At 41.5% G+C, this 22,162-nt stretch overlaps 1 protein-coding gene across 2 annotated transcripts in view; it reads left to right on the top strand.

Moving 5' to 3' along the window:
• Positions 1–22,162, top strand: part of ALDH1A1 (aldehyde dehydrogenase 1 family member A1) — a 58,382-nt gene that overhangs the window by 3,066 nt on the left and 33,154 nt on the right. Inside the window, exons 1-4 of one of the 2 annotated variants that reach the window (XM_047097492.1) lie at positions 3,377–3,433; positions 10,647–10,751; positions 18,863–19,003; positions 21,172–21,301. In XM_047097492.1, coding sequence (XP_046953448.1) covers positions 18,929–19,003; positions 21,172–21,301 — 205 coding nt within the window. In that variant the 5' untranslated portion in view covers positions 3,377–3,433; positions 10,647–10,751; positions 18,863–18,928. Of the gene's footprint in view, positions 1–3,376; positions 3,434–10,646; positions 10,752–18,862; positions 19,004–21,171; positions 21,302–22,162 lie in introns of those variants that run through there. The other variant, XM_047097484.1, reaches the window with a different exon arrangement.

Here is a 22,162-nt window from a genome sequence, read left to right as displayed (position 1 = left end):
AATGAGTTGAAAGCATATAAAGCGTTTGAAATAGTGCCTGGCACATGGGAAGTGATTGATTAACATTGGCTATCCCAGTCCTATTTATTTTTCTGCATTCTTTCCAATTTTCCAGAATCTTCTTTTACTCAGCCTTTCCAAGACCTCAGCCTTTCCAAGCCTTTCCAAGACCTATCACATCGGTGCGAAGTTCCCAGGGTTTATCCGCTATTTCAGGGATCAAAACTTTTCTCTTACAGGATTCAGTACCTTTGTTTTCCATTCTCACTTTGCAACATTGTTGTTTTACCTTAAAAAAAAAAAGAGAGAGAGAGGGAGAGAGAGACAGAGAGACAGAGAGAAATAGAAAATTCAAGAAGATAAGCTTTCTCGGATGGGATTCAAACCCCAAAATGTTTACCTTAACTCACTGAACAATAAGATGTTCATACCAGAAAAGATGTTCATCTGCTAATGACATTTCATACACTTACAGACACAGGCACTTACACGCAGAAAATAGTTGTAGCTAAAATTCATTGTGTTTACTCTGTACTAATGACTGACTAAGTTATTTGCATTGATTCTATTTACTTCTTAGGATAACCCTAGGAGGAGGTTCTTTTTCTTGTTTTTTAGATGAGGAGACTGAGGACCAGAGTGGCCAAGAAACTTGCCTTAAATCATACAGCTAGAGGGGCGCCTGGGTGGGTCGGTCAGTTAAGCGTCCAACTCTTGATTTTCACTCAGGTCATGATCTCATGGTCCTGCGATGGAGCCTCATGTCGGGCTCTGCTGACAGAGAGGAGCCTGCTTGGGATTCTCTCTCTCTGTCTTTCTCTGCCCCTCCCCCGCTCATTCTCTCTCTCTCTCTCTCTTTCTTTCACAAAATAAATAAACAAAAAAAAAAAACATACAGCTGGAAAGTGACACAGCTCGACTTTGAATGGGACAAGCCCTCACACCAAGTGTCTTGTCTAAGATCAAGACCATTACTTGGGAACATGGAGTTGCTGGATTATTCTGCCCTTTATTCTGACTCTCATTTGTCCATTCCTGATTACTGGAGGGGACTTGACCATGAGCCTTTCCAGCTGCTGCTCAGCTGTTCCCAGGCCAACAGGAGGAAGTTGGCGGCCAACTGAGGGAAAAAAAAAAAAAAAAAGGAGAACAATAGGGAAGCTTGGAAGCAAACAGACATTCTGCTTTGATTGAAAAGGTGGGGTTTGGGCTGGGAGAGGCTGTGATGCAGAGGATTTAGAAATAGGCGTGCAACGTCCATGGGAACTACGTGTCTTCAACTCCTATGGAATCACTTTTGTTTGGAGTAAGAGATGACCTTCCTAGATTTCTGGTATCATCGCGTAACACATCGGAGTTAAAGATGCTTTTTGGTAGAGAAGAGTTGTGAATCACTGCACACTAGGGGCCACGGGCCAGTATCTCCTCTTTACATTCTTACAGCAAACAAATTCAGGCTGCGTGCATTTCCAGCTACCCCATTCTCTTCCCTCCTCCCATTTTCCCTTCCGTTTATTTAACAAGTCACTGAATTACCACTCTGTGCTTGGTCGGATGTATAAGGAGGCTAATAGGGTTCTTGCCTTAGGGAGCTTATGTTCTTGGAGGGTGTGGGGAAGAAAACAAGCCAGTCAGTGAATAGTTTCAACATAAATTTTGATAAATGCTAAAGAGGACAACTGACGGGAAGAGCTTGCTTTTGATGAGCTGTTCGGGAAGGTCTCTTTAAGAAAGGGACATTTAAGGTGAGCCTGATTGATGCAGAGCATAAAGTGTCCTTGGAGACCCGGGGGTGGGGGTGGGGGTAGGGGGTGGGGGGGGAGAACAAGGAACCGGAGGTGAGGGCAGGTGCAAAGTCCTTTCTGCTGTGTTCAAAGATCTATCAAAAAGCTAACAGGGCTGTAGTAAAGGGAGGCAGAGAATAGAGCAGGTGAGGCAGGAGGAGGAGGCCATGGCCAGACCGCCTGACGGATTTTGTAGGAGGGAGACCACGGAGGGCTGCTTCAAACAGAACGGGACTCAAGTTCAAGACAAAGCTGATTGTGCGGAGGCACTGCTTTCACTTGGGAAATGTTGCTAACTCCCTTCTGATTGAGGCAATATTCCGTTTGCTTTTGGCTTGCAAGCAGTTGAACAAATAGCTGGGTGGCTGCAAGGGACGGTGGCTTAACAAGATAAACGCGGCTTCGATTTCCAGCTCTTCTACTTATTTCATGCTATGACCTTGGCCAGGCTTCTAATCTCCTTGAGTTTCAGTTACCCTGTCTGTAAATTGGGAATAATAATAACTACCTTGGAAAGTGGCCGTGAGAATTAAGGGAGGGAATTTGTGGAAAACGCCTGGCACTTATTAGCTGCTTGGTCCAGGCTCTCTTTAACCCTCTCCTTTCCAAGATGACTCTTGCAATTCTCTAGGGATTCTATTCCTGATGGACATGGAATGAATTCTTGCAACGCCTGCCATAGTTTAAAAATGCTTACATCTACTGCTCTCATTTGAGGCTCCTAAGTAACCCGTGGGAGGGAGTTAGAACATGTTACTGGTGTCCCATTTTAAAGCTGAGGGAACCGGAGTGCAGACATCTTCAGTGATTTGTTCAAGGTCACACGGCCCTCAGGAGGCACGGACGGAATGAACTGGATTTCGAAGCTTCTCATTTCAGATCTGATACTTTTCCACACGATACCATTTCCCCCTACATGCTAGCCGCGGTCCCCCTCGCATCCTCCTGGATGGTCTCTAACAAGTGCTTTCAGACCCATTGCTTCATTTGTATTGTGCCTTCCTCACTCTGATTGAGAGAGTGGACATTTGGATGATGAAAGAAGAGGTATGATTTGGGCACTAGATCCCCAGACAGGTAGACCAACAAGAGAGAAGGCACTCTAGGGTAGTGCTTCTCGAATTTGACTATGCAGGTGATTCAGGGAGGATTCTTGCTGAAATGTAACTTCTGATTCTGCAGTGAGGTCTGAGATTCTGCATTTCTTTTCTTTTTAATTTATTTTTGAGAAAAAGAGAGACAGAGCACGAGTGGGGGAGGGTCTGAGACAGAGGCAGACACAGAATCCGAAGCAGGCTCCAGGCTCTACACTATCAAAATGGAGCCCGACGCGGGACTCAAACTCACAAACCGTGAGATGGTGACCTGAGCCAAAGTCAGATGCTTAACCAACCGAGCCCCCCAGACGCCCTTCAGATTCTGCATGTCTAACAGACTTCCACGTTTTGCTGATGCCACTCAAAGTGTGGCCACTTGACCAACAGTAATGGCCTAATAGTTTTGGGTTAATCTCATAATTTTACCCGTAATGACCATCACCTAGTTGCTTAGGGACCTGACTTTCTCTTTCTCTCAGACACTTACATGCAGCCAGCTCAGAATCACTGACCTTCCCCCTTCAGAAAGTGCCTGAGTCCAACAGGAGCCAGGTGGTGGCCACGAGCCCATGGTGGAACCAACATTGATTTTGCTCCCGGGAGGTAACCATTCAGTACAAATGCAATGTTTTAGCTCATCTCTGAGGACTACTGTCTTGGCAAACCATTTCATTCTCTGGCACCTGCCTGCTTCAAGAAACCTAATGAGCAGCGATCCTAAAGTGAATAACGCATGCTCTAAGGGATAGTTTGAGCCCAGTTTCACGAGGAGTCTCGCTACTTCCAGTGTTCACGTGGTTTCTTTAAACTGGACTTCACCTACTGGATTTGTCAATACCTTCTTGCCAGAATGAGAGGGCTGTGTGAGAAGACTTTTAGGGATTATGGGACAAAGCTCCTTTGCAGAGGAATCCAAAGTTAAGGTCATGCCTCCGATGTGGCATGAGTAATCTGTGGGCTGATGCAATACAGATACATATCTGAAACCTCATGGGAAAACAGGCATTGATTAAATGGTGATACCTTTCTCTCAAAGCAGCAGTCACCTGGCTTGTGGTGGTGTTACTGATGGTGGCAGTTTGGGTTTTCATGATGCTGGTATAATTATGGCCAAATCCCTCACCCATTTACCAGGTTTAAGTAGCAACATAGAGCCATGTTCAAAAGAACACGGGCAATGGTTGCTTCATAACTCAAGCCACTGCTAAAATATCAGAGGAGCAGATATTTGTGTGAACCCTGATGCCATAAACCGATATATTTTGAGCACGTCTGTGTATCAAAATCTCCCCCACACAGACACTGTTTGCAAGGGATGTAAATTGTTGCTAATATTTGGTTTTCTGATCACATGCTGTAATATGTCTACCTGATGACTGTATTGTAATGCTGAAATCGTTAACGAAAATTTGTTTCCTGGGAATCTATCTGCACAAATATCACAGATGTCAAAACTTTGCCTGAACAACTACCAACGTCCCCCTCCATCCAGGTCCTATCATGGGACTATTTCCACTGCTCTCCTGATCCTTACTACGAAATTGAAACAAGGCAAACAACACATAACTGAACTGCGCTCTGTATCTGGCACTCTCTTTGGAAGGGAGAAGGCTCCCATGCAAGCAATTGTACTGTTGGACCTTAATATCGTGAAATATACAGGGAAAAAAAGGACGAACTTTCTGGTGCTTCTGCATCTTACCTCTTTGATACGGTGTATGCGTGATGTGCAGAGGTCATTGATGAGTACTTTTGTCACCTGTGGGACGTAGGGAAGTTGTGGTTCGAAACAGACATGCCTTCTCATCTTTTCCTTTCCTGAGTTGAAAACGCTGAAGGGCTTTTTCAACCAAGAGTAAAAGAGTATACGTTCGTGTTACTGAAGTCAGACTATAATATAAAGCAGAAACGAAAGGAAAATTTTCTTTCTCCTACAATTGTTTTGGTCACTCCCATTGTTTTCATTCCTCTGACTACAGTTAAATATTTTCCTCCCTTCTGTTATTTCCTCCTTAATTTCCTTTTAGATTTTTTTTTCTTTTTCTTTTTTCTTATTTTTTTTTTATTTTTTTTTACTTTCAGTCTCAACATTTTGCTTTGCTGCCTCAGGGTTTGGGGTGAAAGTAGTTGCCAGAGATGTAGCTTTGATTCTTTTAAATGTTTAGCACCTCCGCCTGACTTTTGTTCAGCCTCTCCTATTATTCATGCCCCATCTTAGTATCCCCCCCTCCCCCTCCAAAGTCTTTGGTACTTTTGTAGGTGCCTAATGCTGAGAAGAGTTTGCACATTTACAGCATATACCCCTTCCTGTACATTTACCCATCGCTCCACATGCTGTGACCCAGGTTCTCAGTTTTGGAAATGCACACAGGGGACATAAGATGGGGAATTCCGTTACCCTCCCTCACCCTTGGTGTATCGCAAAAGAAATTCTCTGTGCATTGAAAATGTGAGCTATTAACATCCCCCTGCCACTGAGAAAGCGCTGGCTTCCCTTAGAGGATCTAAAGCCACTGCTGTAGCCCCAAAGAGGTGATGTGACCTTAGGGCACCTTGGATATCTATTGGAGGGAGTCAGGGCCTCTCTCCCCTTTAAGCCAACAGGTTCCAAAATGTTCTCTCAACAGGAAAGGCTAATAGGTTTTATTTTGCCTATTAGTCAAATTCGGCTCGATCCAAGCCAGAAATATTTTGAGGAAAGGGCTTATTTATTTAGAATTGTAACTTTATGCCAAACACATTAAGACATAATTTTTACCCTGGAAAGCCCTTTTTTTTTTCCTCAAAATTATGATGTATTCTTGGGCACTAAACTGCATTCAGGAAACGGCCACTTCTTTTTAAAATCAAAGGTCATGAGGCATCCCTTAAAGGCTGACATATCTAAAATTTAAAAAGTAAAAATCAATTTTTAAGTTTCCTCCACATTCCCATTGATTGTTTCCCCAAATGAGAAGCACTTGATGTCTAACAGCATGCATAGGAGTCTCTAATTCCCAATCAATATTGTGAACTTTAAGCTGAGGTCTAGTTACATATATTATTCACAAGTATCCTGCGTCCCAAACTCATAATTAGCATGTAGTTAATGCAACAGTTAAATAGAACCCAGGATTTTTTTTCTTTTATACGACGATCCCTTTCCCCCCAAAACTTGCTGGAGGCAAACAGCAAATGGAAAATGAGGTGGTCACCATGATAGATCATTTCCACGGGCCTGAAATAGGTTTCATGATTATTATACCAAACATCCGTTAGCCTACACGGCTTCACATAACCATTTTATACAACAGAAAAGATGATTATTCACAAACATTTGGTCACACAGTTAGCTGGAAGGCAGATGTCAAATGTAAAACCCACAAAAGTAAAGCAGAAAGAAAAAGGTCATTAAGGTAGTTCTTGCCCAAAAACTTCTCCACGGCTGAGGAGAAGAAAAGGAAGGGAGGGTACCTGGCCTTTACAGCCACCTTGGTCATCTCACTATGTATGCTGGGCTCTGTTTGTTTGCCGAAAGGCCCCTGTTTGGGGGAGAACGCGTATATCTCGTGATCCGAAGACTGTATTGCTATCTCAGTATACTCTCCAGCCTTATGGACGCATGCCTGGAATGTTAAAAATTGTCTCCCAGCTAATCTCCTGGGACCCTGGCTGCTCTACTTCAAATCCATGTTGGGTACATCAACATGAGCATTCCTAAAACACCCATTCGATCCTGTCATGCCCTTATTTCATCCGGAACAGAGTCCAGCCTTCTCACTCTACAGACCAGATCAAGATCTACTACAATCTGGCGTCCTTTTCGTCATCGAAATTTATCTATGACTTGTTTCCACAAATTCTCTGCCTGTGTCCCGTGACCTCTTCCCTGTGTTACACGTGTCCGGAGGCTGGTTCCTTCCTTTGCTCTTGTTCCCCTTCTTCCCACCAATCCGATCCTATCCTTCAGGGATGCATTCTTCTGGCCCATTTCCTACCCTTTCGTGAGTTCCACTCTGCAATTTACTGACTAAAGCACTGCTCTGGTCTTTACCCTACAACCTTCCATTTTTTACTGGCTGATCCTCATGTGAATACATGCTCTTCTTTGATGACAAGCCCCTTGAAGGCAGGGGCTCACTCTCTCTCATGCTTTCCCATGGTACCTTCCAGGTGCCTCAGGTATTGACTCACTATTTGGAAGAACATAAGTAATTTAATAGCAGGATATGAAAGGCTGGTTGAGGAAAGAGGGGAAAAGAATGTTAAGTCCAATTGGACCAACTAGTGAAATCATCACGAGGAGATGATACTTTAAGTGAGACTTGAGGTATGAGTAGAAGAAAACAGTGAAACTCCAGCCTGAGGAACAGCATGAGTAAATAAATAAATAAACAGCATAAATAAATCAGTGAGGCTTGAAGTATGAGTAGAAGAAAACAGTGAAACTCCAGCCTGAGGAACAGCATGAATAAATAAAGGAACAGCATGCAGCAGAAGGGCATGGTGTTTGAGACAGTAGAATGAAACTAAAATACAGGGTAAACTGAGGGAAAAAAGTTGGAAAAGCATATTGGGGCTATTTATGGTTAGGAGAAGCATATCTGGAAAACCTAGAAGAACCACCTAAGTGTCCCAAGGAGTGGCCAAAATGTGAATTGGGTTGGTTTAGGAAGATTATGATAAGGGGGGGGGAGATTATATTTTAATGAGGCAGAGGTGGGGGGCAGGAAGAACAAGCCATCTTTTTATGACAGTATAAGACAAAGTAATACCAAAGGATGACTAGGAATTGTGTGTGTCATTAACAGGAGAGGGAAAATGTGTGTGTGTGTGTGTGTGTGTGTGTGTGTGTGTGTGTGTGTGCGCGCACACCTGTGAGAGAGAGAGAGAGAAGGAGAGAGAGAGAGAGAGAATGTGTAAGCAGCATAAAGCTAGGGATGACAGTGAGACGAATTTGGGACACATTGTTTAAGATGTTTCCCAGCCATCCCTTGGGAAGAAAAATACAAGAAAGTAAGGACTAGGGATGCATAAAGGAAAATACTCTTTAAAAGTAATTACAAGATTCTCTAAAATGTGTTCATGAGGGCTAGAATGCTGATGCACTCGTTGGGCAAGTCAGTAACTTTTTAATTCTTTTTTTAAATGTTTATTTATATTTGAGAGAGAGATAGCACGTGTGTGTGAGCAGGGGAGGGGCAGAGAGGGGGAGGGGACAGAGGATCCCAGGGGGGCTCTGCGCTGACAACAGAGAACCAGATGCAGGGCTTGAACTCACGAGGGGCTCAAACTCACAAACCGGGAGATCATGACTTGAGACAAAGTCAGAGGCTTAACTGATTGAGCCACCCAGGTGCCCCAGGGCAAGTCAGTATTGAATTTTTCCTTCTTCAAGGTGAACTCAGATGACATCATGTTTTTCATGAAGGACATTATCTGCGTGCCATTACCCTTTCCCATACCTCCATGGCTCTGTCCTTGAATCTCTAGTCTCATCAGAACTGCTGTGCACCCCCTCCCCCTTTATTTATTCGTGCACATTTTTTCCCTGTCAATTCCAGGCTAGCACTACAGTTTTTCGAGCTCCTCTAAACACCTGGGCTGATGCTGTTTTGACATACAAATAATTGTGTTGGTGTGAATAGGCAGATAAGAAAGATCATCCTTCCCTTTGTTTTTTTTTTTTCCAGCAAATCACAAATATCATAGTGTGCTCATGTGCAGAATATTATTGGTCTTACCCATGTGTAGCTACTGGATTGTTGGTCTTTTGATTCAATTTTAAGTTATTTATTCAAGAATCTTTGATGGACCTTAAAAATCACCTGAAGGCTGAGATTGTATTGGACTGTGTGGATAAACCAGAAAACCAGACCAACATAGTTCTCGACCTTATCTTACAAAGCTTACAGCCTAGGAGAGAGGGGAGACATTTAAAAATGACTTTTCAGGGGCGCCTGGGTGGCGCAGTCGGTTAAGCGTCCGACTTCAGCCAGGTCGCGATCTCGCGGTCCGTGAGTTCGAGCCCCGCGTCAGGCTCTGGGCTGATGGCTCAGAGCCTGGAGCCTGTTTCCGATTCTGTGTCTCCCTCTCTCTCTGCCCCTCCCCCGTTCATGCTCTGTCTCTCTCTGTCCCAAAAATAAATAAACGTTGAAAAAAAAAAATTAAAAAAAAAAAATAAATAAAAATGACTTTTCAAAAAAGTGACAAGTTTTACGATGGAAGTTTAGGAGACCAGGGAAACAGTTTTGAGATCAGGCTAAGTAATCTTGTCAATTACAGAATATAGAATTAATTGTACTTAAGCATTTAGGGATACATGATAATATACATTTTACTAATTCGACAGAATATTAAGCTATGGTATAGACATGACTTCATAGAATAGCTAAGTTAGTGCAAATTCACAGGTCATTTGAAATATATACAATATGAGTAACTAAACTAAAAATGTATAATCTTGATAGCTACCACTGGGGAATTTTTAATAGCCAACTGATTTGTATTTAGTATAGCAACAAATTTAAACCTCGGTTTGGGGGAGGGGGGCAGTGTTTCAATACTTTCTTCCTCTGGGTTGCACTGTTAATAACTTATCTTTAAATATAATATCTTTAAATATCTTAAAAAAATAAATATAAAGTAAGGGGTGGTGTCTGAATTAAGATATATGTTAAAAATACAGTGCATATGTCACCCTTCATTTAAAACTGCATGTATCACAGTGATTCTGTGATTCACAATTAGATACAATAATTCACGTTGTAATAATAAATCTAATGGAAGGTTGTAATACATAATGTTCAATAGCATGCTTTTGGTGACTTTTATGTTTCAAAACTAAATAAGAAAAAGGAGAATAAACAAGAAATAATGAAATGAGAGAAGGGACAAGAAATTCTAGCTTTTTCCAGAAACAAAACATAACTTTATTTACCACAAAAGGAGGACTTCTTAATTAAGCTTTGCAAAATATTTTTACTCTGTAAAATGACACATCAAGACCCTATTAGGCTCCATAATGAAGCAAAGGTTGAAACTCATACTTTTTAAATGACATACTAACATTTTTAAATATTACTATTCTTTCATACGCAGAACAAAATCCCATGTTTTCTAGACCCCTCTGTCTATTTAGATGCAAGTCTCTTAGATATCACTAAGAAATCTAGTGTCTGATTTTATATGAGGGCAAATAAATGATTAGATAATCTCTTTAAAAGAATACAACCCTTATGCCTTGAAAAAGTCAGTGAAAACATGTCACTCACCAATTTTTTTTTTCTACGCAAACTTCTTTTAAAACCTACCTTTAAAACAGTAAAATAAAGGATCAGAAAATTGTCACTTATGATACCAAATCTCCAGCAGCCCAACATGAGAAACTGCAGAATCTGAAGTGAAGAATTGAGATGATTAATCGAAATTAAAGCCACCAAAGCCTCTGCCCTTACCTCAAACTCAGATACAAGCACTATTTCTAGATTTTTTTCTCTGGTCTGTATTTTCTAGGGTTCAAACGACCTCATACCTCAGTGTAATTTCAAAGTATTGCTTTGTTTTAATAAGTGTGTGTACACACGCATGCACACGCGTGTGTGTCCGTGTATATAAATGTCTTGAACGGCCCAAAATGCCTTGTAGGGTGGGGCAGGTGAGGTAGGTGAAGGAGGTAAGGTTTTAACATTGGCCTCACTTAGGCCTATTGAAATGCTGTAAGTCTGTAAAAGAACTTCTGAAGTTTGCTGCATATTTAAACGCTCCTTTCTTTTCCTCTCTATAGATTTTCATAAACAATGAGTGGCATAATTCAGTGAGTGGCAAGAAATTTCCTGTCTTTAATCCTGCAACCGAAGAGAAACTCTGTGAAGTAGAAGAAGGAGATAAGGTGGGTTTCGCAGCACATAGGCTGGGTTTCTTTGTTGGTCAACATGCTGAGCTCCCAAACAGGCCACAACTTGTAACATGTCATGAAAATACCATTTCTGGGGCCCTGTGGGAAAATTTTCTTGGTACATAAAGGGCACCCAGTAGCCTTGTGATAATGATGAGCCTAGGTTTCTGGGTGTTGCACTGGGTTTTTTTACACTATTTCTCCTTGCTCGCTCTTCAATTTAAATAATATTGGGGTTTATTGTACAAACAGACTATATGTAAAGTGATTGGTCATAGACGGATAGAGAAATCCCTTATTCTTATAAAATTGTTTTTTTTTTTTTTTTTTTTGGGAGCACCTGAGTGCCTCAGTCAGTTAAGCGTCCGACTCTTGATTTTGGCTGAGGTCACGACCTCATGGTTTGTGGGTTCAAGCCCTGCATCGGGCTGTGTGCTGACAACGCGAAGCCTGTTTGGGATTCTGTCTCCTTCTCTCTCTGCCCCTCCCTCACTTGCTCTCTATCTCTCTCTCAAAATAAATACAAATAAACTTAAAAGAAAAAAGATTTAAAATTGTTCTTTTTTAAGTTGCAAAATGAAACTAAGGAAACAATGTAGGACGTTTGAAATGGTATATTGCCAAGTTAGTTGATTAAAAATCATAGAAAGAACATTGATTAGTACCTTTAAAAATTGAACTTTTAAATCACTGAAACTGAACCATTAAAGGTATTGTTGCTTTCTAGCTAATCACACTAACAACAACAAAATCCAACTTTTATCATTTTTTTAAAAAATTCTAAATATTAATTTAATCCTTAAGCATCCCAGTGGGAAACCTATCATTTGCGACCACTTTCACAAATGATAATGAAATAGCAGAACGGACAAGTTGGCTAATTTACTTTAGGTGATGTTGCTAATAAATAACAAAATCAGTATTCAAATGCTGTCCTTCTGACCCCAGAGCCTGAGACTGGCAGGGCAACCTTACTTTGTGATTATTATAAATTAAGATAGGGTAATATTAAATAGCCTGGGGCATGAGGAGAAAAAAAGCCTTCAAAATTTTTATATGAATATATACCTTAAAATGTATATGTGTTTCTCAGTCTTTTTTTAAATTTTAATTTAATAATTTAATTTAATTTAATTTTATAGAAAGAGAGAAAGAGTGTGAGCGGAGGAGAGGCAGAGAAAGGGAGAGAGAATCCCAAAAAGGCTTTGCACTCAGCATGCAGACTGTTACGGGGCTCTATCCCAAGACCCTGGTCTCATGACCTGAGCTGAAATGAAGAGTCAGATGCTCAACTGAATGAGCCACCCAGGCGCCCCTGTTTCTCAGTCTTTAGTAGTCCAAATGTTATCAAGCTTTAAATCTCTGTCTCGTCAGGTATCAAAAGGTAAATTATTTCGCTACGTAAAAAGACCATTGAAAGATGAAGTCAGGATAACAATCCAAAGTGCATACCATTTGTGGCACAATGTTCGGTTCGCTGGGTCAGTGCCATGTTCCTACCCAGCTCCCGCTCTTTCATTACCTTCTACCCACTTGGTGAGATCACCGAGGTGAGATTAAGCCTTGCAGATCTATTTTAAGATAGCCATAGACCTGAGAGGCTCATTTGGGTTTAGAGAAGCGCCTGGATTCAGGTGGCAGTATTATCAGAAGACATAAGATCCGTGCCTCAAGGGGCAAGAATGCAGAGTTTAGCCAGAAGGGTCGACAGCTTGAGAAGTAGAAACCTAATAGAAGGGAGACAAATGTCGCCTGCTTTCAGATTTCACTTTGTGTATACACCAGAGTTTATCCGTACATAAATTCTTCACGGGCTTCTTACCAGCTCTGGGGAAACAAACAAACAAACAAACCACAACTCTCTTGGTTTTGGCTTTTTCTCAGGCCTCCCCCAAAACGTAGGAGTCCCACCTTCACCACACCCAGAATCAGCCTCCGTGACTGCCAAGGTCACGGTGCAGCCCTTGGAACCCAGTTCAGATCATTATCTGCAGCGAGACCACAGCTGTTCCATACTTTATTTACCCTCTTTGAGTTTCTGTTGCTTTTTGGGTAAAATGGGGAGATAGGGAAAACTTGGGGGAGGTTAAATAAGAAAAGATGTAAAATGTTTTAACAGTGCCAGGCACATAAAAAAGCCTCACTCTTTTTTAAAAAGTTTTTTACTGTCTTTTTTTTTGTTTGAGAAAGAGAGAGACAGAGTGCGATGGGGGAGGGGCAGAGAAAGAGGGAGACACAGAATCGGAAGCAGGCTCCAGGCTCTGAGCTGTTAGAACAGAGCCCGACATGGGGCTCGAACCCATGAACTCTGAGATCATGACCTGAGCAGACGTCGGACGCTTAACTGACTGAGCCACCCAGGCACCCCCAAAAACCTCAGTCTTTATAGGGTTTTACACTTCTTTAAAACACCCCAAACTTCCCAGGTAGCATTGCCCTCTTCCTGTGTCATTAGAGGACATCATATGCACCTATATTTTCACCCTTGCGTTGTATAGGTTTGGGTTAATTTGTCTGAGACGCCATGCTTCTTGTAGAGACCAACACTGCATCTCACCTTTATATTTTCAGGGTCTAACACTCTACAGGTAACGGATGAATGAGCTAATCTCCTCCGTCAAGCTCTGAGCTTCCATATACCCCACACACCTCATCTTAAAAATCTAGTACTGGGGCGCCTGGGTGGCGCAGTCGGTTAAGCGTCTGACTTCAGCCAGGTCACGATCTCACGGTCCGTGAGTTCGAGCCCCGCGTCGGGCTCTGGGCTGATGGCTCAGAGCCTGGAGCCTGTTTCCGATTCTGTGTCTCCCTCTCTCTCTGCCCCTCTCCCGTTCATGCTCTGTCTCTCTCTGTCCCAAAAATAAATAAACGTTGAAAAAAAAAAATTAAAAAAAAAAAAATCTAGTACTAAATTAACTGTTGACTAAGGCAGTGGCTCTCACAATTTTGCGTGCAACAGAATTCCCTGGAAGGCTTGTTGAAACACAGATGGCCGGGCCCCACCCACCCCTAGAGTTCGTTTCCATAATTCTAGGGTGGGGCCTGAGAATTTGCATTTCTGACAGATTCTCAGGTGACTCTGATGTTGCCAGTTTGTTGGGTTGGAGGTGGAGGCATATACTTGGAGAACCACTGAACTAGGTATTAATGAGTTGTATCCCCTCTGTTAGCATTTAATGGAGGGCATGGACTTAATAAGTAAAATGTTAGAGTTGGAACCTGCGCTGTGATCATCACTGCACCTCTATGAAATGTGACAAGACCAAACTTGAGCAGAGACATACTGATGGTCCCTGGTCACATGCTCCAGGAGACCCGGAAGTCTGTGTCCTTTGGGCTACTCCTAGAAATAAGAGGAAAATGTGTTCTTCACATTCAACAAAGAGGAATGACGTTTTATCAGAGACTTCCAGAGATCTACGCAGCACTGCATTAAAGCACCATATTACATCAAGTGTCCTTCTTGTTGCTTGAGTAGCTCTGGAGACCCTGGGGCGGTGGGGAAAACAATAAAGGGCAAGGTAAGGTACATTTGAGCCCCCTGACAGCTGCCTCCTCTTTCTCTCCAGAGGTATAAATGCTACTCAGGAGTAAGACCGCAGAACTGGTTGCAGTTTGCAATTAACAACAGAACAAGTATTCCGGATGCTTTGGCTCTGGTGCCTTGGACATCTCTCTTTGCCACGGGCTTCCAACTTTAGTTTCATCAGTGAAACAAATCTGTGCCAGGAGTTCCAGCTGAATCTCCTCAGGCAGTCTGAGGACTTTTCTTGGCATCGTGGTGGCATTTACCTTCTTCCTAAACCGTAGTGAGGGAGAGCTGATGATCAAACCTGAAGCTTTAGAAACGTTGGTCATTTGTTTGCTGTGTGCTTTTTGGCAGTTTTACTCCTGCTCATAGCAGAGCAGCATTGTCTGTGCAAATGTAGATCAGGGACACTCATTAACATCCAGCAAAGCTTCAAATCAGGTCACAATGCTAATCGAGTTGCTGGATACTTGATCATTTGAGTTCAGTTGTTTATGATATAAACTGTTCGGCGTAAGCAACAGCTTGCTTGATATTTAGCACTCTTGTCATCGTGTTCTCTTTCAGGGGTAATCTACTAACGTTTCTTTCTAAGTAATTATTGCTGGTCTCACAGTTTTGCCGACAAATGTGTACTAACTTCTAACGTTGCTTAGCGAAAGGTACAAATCTAGTAAATTACACAGTCACCGTAAACCTAATATTCTGGAACTGACTCTTTAGATAATGAGCCAAGAGGTTTGGGGGATTTAATTTATGAGCAGAATGGAGCTAACAATGGGCTATATACCGCCTTTCAATGGTGTTATAAAGAAAGGAGGAGGGGCAAGAACAAATGGAACTTACAAAGCAAAGCACTGATGTGGGTGGGAACTGTTTTCTTTTCACTTCACTGGCTCTTTTAGGCTATATTGACTAATCCTGAAAACTGCTTTTAATACTAAGCATGACCCAACAAATAATTGGTGGGGATAAAAGTAAATGTCCATTAAAGTAAGTGCTTATGACAAGTGTAAAAGTAAAACTGGTCTGAGAACTATTTTCTCCAAATTGGAATGGATTTACTATGGAAATGCACATCCTGGGAGTGATAGAAAAGTTTGTCTTTCCTTAACCATGTTTAAGAGGACCTTCATATTTTATCTTCATTCAATCCGCTTTCATCCATTCAGCTTTAGTCCCTTACTTCAAAAAAAGGAACATTTTAAACACTCTAAGGCAAAAGCGTTGTTGATGGTGGCAAATCTGAATGTACCAAATTGTTTACTGGTTGATTAAAAAGCTAATGTCCTTGCAGATGCTATAGTCCCGGAACAAAAAGCCAAGAGATACTAGTCGTAAAACTTTTATTATGTTTGTAACAACAAGCTTCATGCCTAATACGGTTAATGTAAAGGCTCTGTTACATAATGGAATTGATTAAAGTACGATTTACGATGTGAATGTCAATATCAGCAAATTATTTATATCAGGAGCACTCTTCTATAAAATCAATGTAATATGATGAGTTTAAAAGATAGGTCATTAAATTATTAAATATTTATTAACTGCCTATTGTAGGCCCAGAATAGTAAGGAATAGCACAGCTTTTAATACAGATAGCAATAAATATTCATTGCAAAGATCACTATCAGGATATTCTTGCAAAGCTATGAAATTGGATTTTGGAGCCAGATGTGAGATCTAATTTTGGTTGCTAGGTTTCCTGCTGGATTTCATGTCCTGTAAAACAAGGTGCGTGGTGCTTCACCGTGGTAGAAACTGCGGGGTTATGGAGGGTGTCACTTAGTGCGTAGAGCTTGGTAAACTCTTAACTAGTAGCTATTATCAAGCTGGATTAGCCTGGCAAGAGTTTAGGTAGATTCTGATCTTTGACCTGGGTCTTTTTTTTTTTTTTTAATGTTTATTTTTGAGAAAGAGAGAAACAGAGTGTGAACGGGGGAAGGGCAGAGAGAGAGAGGAAGACCCAGAATTGGAAGCAGGCTCCAGGCTCTGAGCTGTCAGCACAGAGCCCGATGTGAGCCTCAAACTCATGAACCGTGAGATCATGACCTGAGCCGAAGTTGGGTCAGGCGCTCAACCGACTGAGACACCCAGCTGCCCCTGAGCTGGGTCTTAAAGAGCATGTAGAATTTTCAAAGTAAAGGAGTGTGCTGGTAGAACATTCTAGGGAAGGAGAATGGCAGGAGCAAAGATGAGAAGCAGTTGGGCTAGACAGAGGAGAAAAAAATGTAAACACAAGTTTGGGTAGGTGAGGTGGTGCCCCATAATGTTGGGTCTTGAAAATCAGGAAGAGGAGTCTGGCCTTAGGACCGTAGGGCAAGGGGAGACATTGCAAATATTTGAAAGGGAAAGGGATCACGTAAAATTGTTTGAGGAAAATTAGCCTGATAGCAGTAGAAAAGACAGTTTGGTGAGAGAAGATAATGGACATGGGAAGATTAGCAGCAGTATGAGATAATAAAGCCCTAAAATGATACAGGGTAGTGAAAACTGAAAGGAAAAAATTAAACTATACTAGAACTGAGAGTTGTTTTAAGGTTGTTTTGCCGCAAATATGATAGCACTTGCTACCACTTAGTGAACACTCAATGTAATGTCTGTCACATAGAAAATGTGTTTCCAGGGTTACCTTATTTAATTTTCAAAAGGACAGTCTCCCATCTTCGCTATTTTATCGTTAGCAACCTGATGCCGAGACTTACAGAATAGTGTTTGACATATTTTTGGATGGGTGGAAGGATGGATGGATGGAAGGAAGGATGGATATCCCAAAACTCACACAGATAATAGATGAGGAAACAGAGTTCAAACTTGAGTTGTTTTCTTCCAAAGCCATGTATTAACCACCATTACTCTATTTCTATGCCTGCAAGATAAAATAGAAGGTAGGAGAAAAGGAGGATTATAACCCAAAGGACACAACCACAAAAAGGTCTTTATTTCAGGAATGTATTTTCCGTATGACAGAGTTAATTGTCTTGAAGTCATTTTTTCCCATATCCCTTCGAGAGGCCAGGACGCCTATGATAAACCATATTTGGTTAAGGCCAATAGCAGAACACTGACAGAAGAATCCAAGAGAAAACTGGGGCACACAGGTCTGTTTAAATACAGAGCAGCATATATTTTATAAGCTGCGGTATCCACAGATCCTGCTGGCAATTTCAGACTCTTGTGTTTTTGGTTTTTTTTCCCAAACACTGCTGTCTGAAAATACCTTGGAAAAGGTTAGAGCCCATGGCCTAAAACAACGTCCAAATATAAACGATCAGTGTGATTAGCTGAATACCCAAAATATGACTATATACATATTTAACCTCAAAGGTTAGGCGGTGAGATAAACAAGTGTGTGATGTATTACAGTGAAAGGATGTTTACTTGTGCTCAGCGAATATTATCACTGCATCACACCAGATTACACTTGTTTTAATTTTGAAAAAATTTTTATGTATTTTTAGAGAGAGAGAGAGCACAAGCAGGGGAGAGGGGAAGGGGGAGAGACAGAAAGAATCCCAAGCAGGCTCCAAGCCGCCAGCACAGAGCCCGACGCGGGGCTCGAACTCACGAATCGTGAGATCATGACCTGAGCTGAAACCAGATGTAGACAGATCCTTCTCTATACCAGTTTCACTCTGCTATGCTTTTTTCTCTCTACACAAGAGGAATGAACACACGATTATGATTTTTACCCTTCAACAGCAAAACCCAGTTCCTATACACCTGCAGTAGGTTCCAGATGAAAGTGTATAGGCTATAGGGTCACCGGCCATCCAAGATGATACACACCATTTTAGTCGATCTTGAGCTTTCCCTGGAACTCTTGGTAACGCAGTCACCAAAGCAGTATCACGTAGTGGTGAAGAGCAGTCTCTACAGTCAGAGGCGCTCCGTGTAAAATTCCCTTCTGCCACTTCCTGCCACTGACCTTGGGCAAACTTCCTCTCTCTCTTTGCTTCACTTTCTTCATCGGTAAAATGGGGAACGTGTTTGTCTCACAAAATTCTTAAGAATCAAATGAATTGGGGCGCCTAGGGGGCTCAGTCCGTTAAGTATCCCACTTCGGCTCAGGTCATAGTCTCACGATTTGGGAGTTTGAGCCCAGCGTTGAGGCTCTTGTGCCGTCAGTGTGGAGCCCACTTCAGATCCTCTGTGCCCTGCTCCCTCTGCCCCTCCTCTGCTTGTGCCTTCTCTCTCTCTCTCTTTCTCTCTCTCTCTCAGAAATAAATAAACACTTAAGAAAAGAATCAAATAAGTTAATATGTGTAAAGTAATTAAAACATGATTTGCTATATGTATGGGAAGCCTTTCAGTGATAGCAATACTTAAGTATTATAATATTTCTATTCTAGGAAATCAAGCCTGAGTTCTGTGTGTGGAATTCATCATTCCAAAGATTAGGCAGCAGGTGTATAATTCTAGTACACGATACTTGAGTTTGTACAATGTGCTAGACGTTGGGCTAATGAGGACACAGCATCTACTTATGAGGACCTTTAGTCTGTTCTATAGGGTTCCTGCCATTGGATTCGCTAACGCGTTTAGGCTACTGAATTGAATTCCCTTTGACTTACAGGAGGATATTGACAAAGCAGTGAAGGCCGCAAGACAGGCTTTTCAGATTGGCTCTCCATGGCGCACCATGAATGCTTCAGAGAGAGGGCGGCTAATATACAAGTTGGCTGACTTAATTGAAAGAGATCGTCTTCTCCTGGCAGTGAGTATTAATCAAACTGGGCAGGTAGCGAGATCTCTAGAAAGTACTCGTTGTTTGGATTGGCACGTCGGTTATGTTTTAGTCATCACTACATGCTCACTACAAACAAAATGAAAAGACCTCGACCAGCTCCAGTACAGAAAATCTTATCAGTGAGCTTATTCTCGAGTAGTAATCTGCACTCTAGTTCCAGACGATGTTAATTTCTACTCGTGTAGATTCTACAGTCTAAACCTTGGCAATCCAAGTTAAACCAACCTACACAAATTTCTTTTCTCTATTCTAGAATTCCTTAGAGCCTTCAACGAGGTCACATGCAGTGAATAGCCTAGAATAGTACACTGGGTTTCTCCAACTTACTTGAACACGGGACTCTTTTTATGGAAAATCTCATACAATTTGTCAAAGGTGCCCAGAATATTTCTCTAAAATAAATCTATTTCTCTTTAATCTAGCCCACCAAGACACTTAATAAATAAATGGCTGCTTTTTCCCCTCCTGAAATGTATGCATCCACAATGGTCTCGATTAAATGATATTCTCTTTACAGTTGAAAAAGGTGAAAAGAAGGAAAGAAATCCAATCGTGCATGGCTTATAATAATTATATTTTATTGTATACTGATAAAAAAACATTTTGGCAGTTAGATGAGTCAGTTAAGTAAAATGGGCGGGGTGTTTCCTTATTTTCTTCTTAGTTAGGTATTATAGTGAAGCCAATTGAACCTAAACCAATACCAACCAAGATCAAGTTTCAGAGCAAATTTTTATTACCTTTAGAATCTTTTACTGGCAGTAACAAAGAAGCCTCTATACTTATTTTTAAATCAACAGGAGCAATTATAGTTAATCAAAGAACTATTTATTATTTAAAGGCTCAGCGTAATTCAAAGTATGCAAAAGTGTGGACTTAGGAGTTACACACAATAATATTACATTAACCAAAATGTCCTGGAGGAAGAAAGCAGAATTTGCCAAAACTTGACTTTTCTTATTTAGCTGCTCTGTGGGGTGTAGAGGGCTTGCTCCCTCTGTCTGATAAGCTCCTAAGGGGGAAAGAAAATCAGGACACGACAATCACGTTTGATCTAAGTTTTGAGATGGCTCACAACATAATGCAGAGACAGAAGATTGTCTGATAAACGAGGAGCTGTTTTAACAGTTTGTCACCTGGACATTCCTGCCCTGGCCGGACATGAGGTCCCAAAGAGCTCTTAAGAGTTCCTGCTTAAGGAAAGGAGGAAAGGAAGACAGGTCATCTGATACCAATAGACGGTTAGAGCACTGGACCAGAAAATGTTGTGCTTTACAGCCTGACCACTCAAACAAGAATTATGATAATAGTGGCAAAACTGGGAGTTTCACAATTAAAACTTCTACTGAAGAAAACTCATGAACTAAAAGATGCAGGGGGTCACTGAAGTTTGTGTAACTTGATTGGTTATATCCAAATGGCATGCAAAAATTAAAAATCATCGAGGCACTATTTTTTTTAATTTTGTTTAATGTTTTTTTTTTATTTTTGAGAGAGAGAGAGTGAGTAGGGAAGGGGCAGAGAGAGAGAGAGGGAGACACAGAATCTTAAGCAGGCTCCAGGCTCCAAGCTGTCAACACAGAGCCCGACCCAGGACTCGAACCCACGAACGGCGAGATCATGACCCGAGCCGAAGTCGGACGCTCAACTGACTGAGCCACCCAGGCGCCCCAATCATTGAGGCACTATTAATAGTCCCCGACATTTAACTGTCCCACAGTTGTATTTATGCGCTAAGTGAAATTTTGTTGGAGCTCTGATGTAACGAAACTAGGTGCACTCACTCTCACCAACTTCGTGTCTATCAAATTGGAACCGATTCCTAGAAAGCTGGTCAGCTGGAGGACAGTCAGAATGAGATAGAAGAAAGGAACACTAGGGATTAGTAACCAGAATCTCACTGCCCTTTCTATCTGGATCTTGGTATGTGACCTTAAGCAAGTCTAAGTAAGTCATTTTAGCCCTTTTCTGTTTTACCCGCTTTGTTAGAAAGGGAAGGTGATATAAGACAGCTTACAGGATTTCTTTCTATTTCCAAAATTCTCTAACACATGATCATTGAAAATAATAACGCTGTATTTTTTAATCTAAAATGTTTATGGAAGTTTATGTTTGAGGTTTGATTTCTTTTTCAGACAATGGAGTCAATGAATGGTGGAAAACTATTCTCCAACGCATATCAGATGGATTTAGGGGGCTGCATAACGACATTACGCTACTGTGCAGGGTGGGCTGACAAGATCCAGGGTCGCACGATACCCATCGGTAAGGAGCTTTGAGAAACCACCAGGGATGGGGGGTAGGTGCGAGAAGATAACTGTAGAGCTGAATTATTCCAAACCCTCCTTTTTAAAGATGTCACCCAAAAAGGCAGTCTTATTTTCACCTTGACTTTGAGACGATGCAGCTCTGAACTTCTGCTAAGATTTATCACATATTTAACATTGTTTCTGCATAGTCACACAGAAAGTACCACTACAGATGTGTTAGACAATTTTAAAGCAAGAGCAGTCTTGTGCCCACAATCACTGAATTAGGGCAATTGTCTCTCTCACGGCACAAACTTTTCAAAGCTGGCCTCAAATTATTTATTGTGTATTCCAGTAGTGGCATTTATACCCCTCCTATAATGTAATTATTTAAGTGTCTTTGCATGTTCCAGAGTGAGTCAGTTATGGTCATCTGTGCCTGGTCTAACTCAGTAGTTACAGCAGATTAATTAAACAAACCAATTCACATTGATTTATTTCAAGTAGCTTCAAAGCAAGAGGAGACTGTGTTTACAGCCCAATTTAAGAATTTGTGTGAGTAGATGTGTATGCACGTGTTTTATTATTTCAGTAGAGAATGCACATAATGAGATATGAATATAAAGAAGCATCAGTTTGGAAAACATGATGGGTAGAATTTAATTGCTATAAATGCACTTACTGGCTGTAGAAGTACAACACCCTCTGGGCTGGCCCTCCTGGGTATTTTCAATCTCATGACAGCCTCCAGCAGGTTAAAAGTGATAGCCAGGAATTAAAAGGGGGGGGGGGAGTGAGACCATGGTAAAAAACAAGAAATGTGGCTATGTTAGAAATTCTTGCTTTACCCTTTGACGAGGGAGAAACCATTTTAAGT

Source organism: Lynx rufus, unplaced genomic scaffold (assembly GCF_022079265.1).
Source record: "Lynx rufus isolate CCGP_SWC_20201006 ecotype Redwood Valley unplaced genomic scaffold, mLynRuf1.p SCAF_10, whole genome shotgun sequence".
NCBI lineage: Eukaryota > Metazoa > Chordata > Mammalia > Carnivora > Felidae > Lynx > Lynx rufus.
Note: the sequence above shows the minus strand (reverse complement) of the source record. Positions and strands in the feature narration are given on the sequence as shown.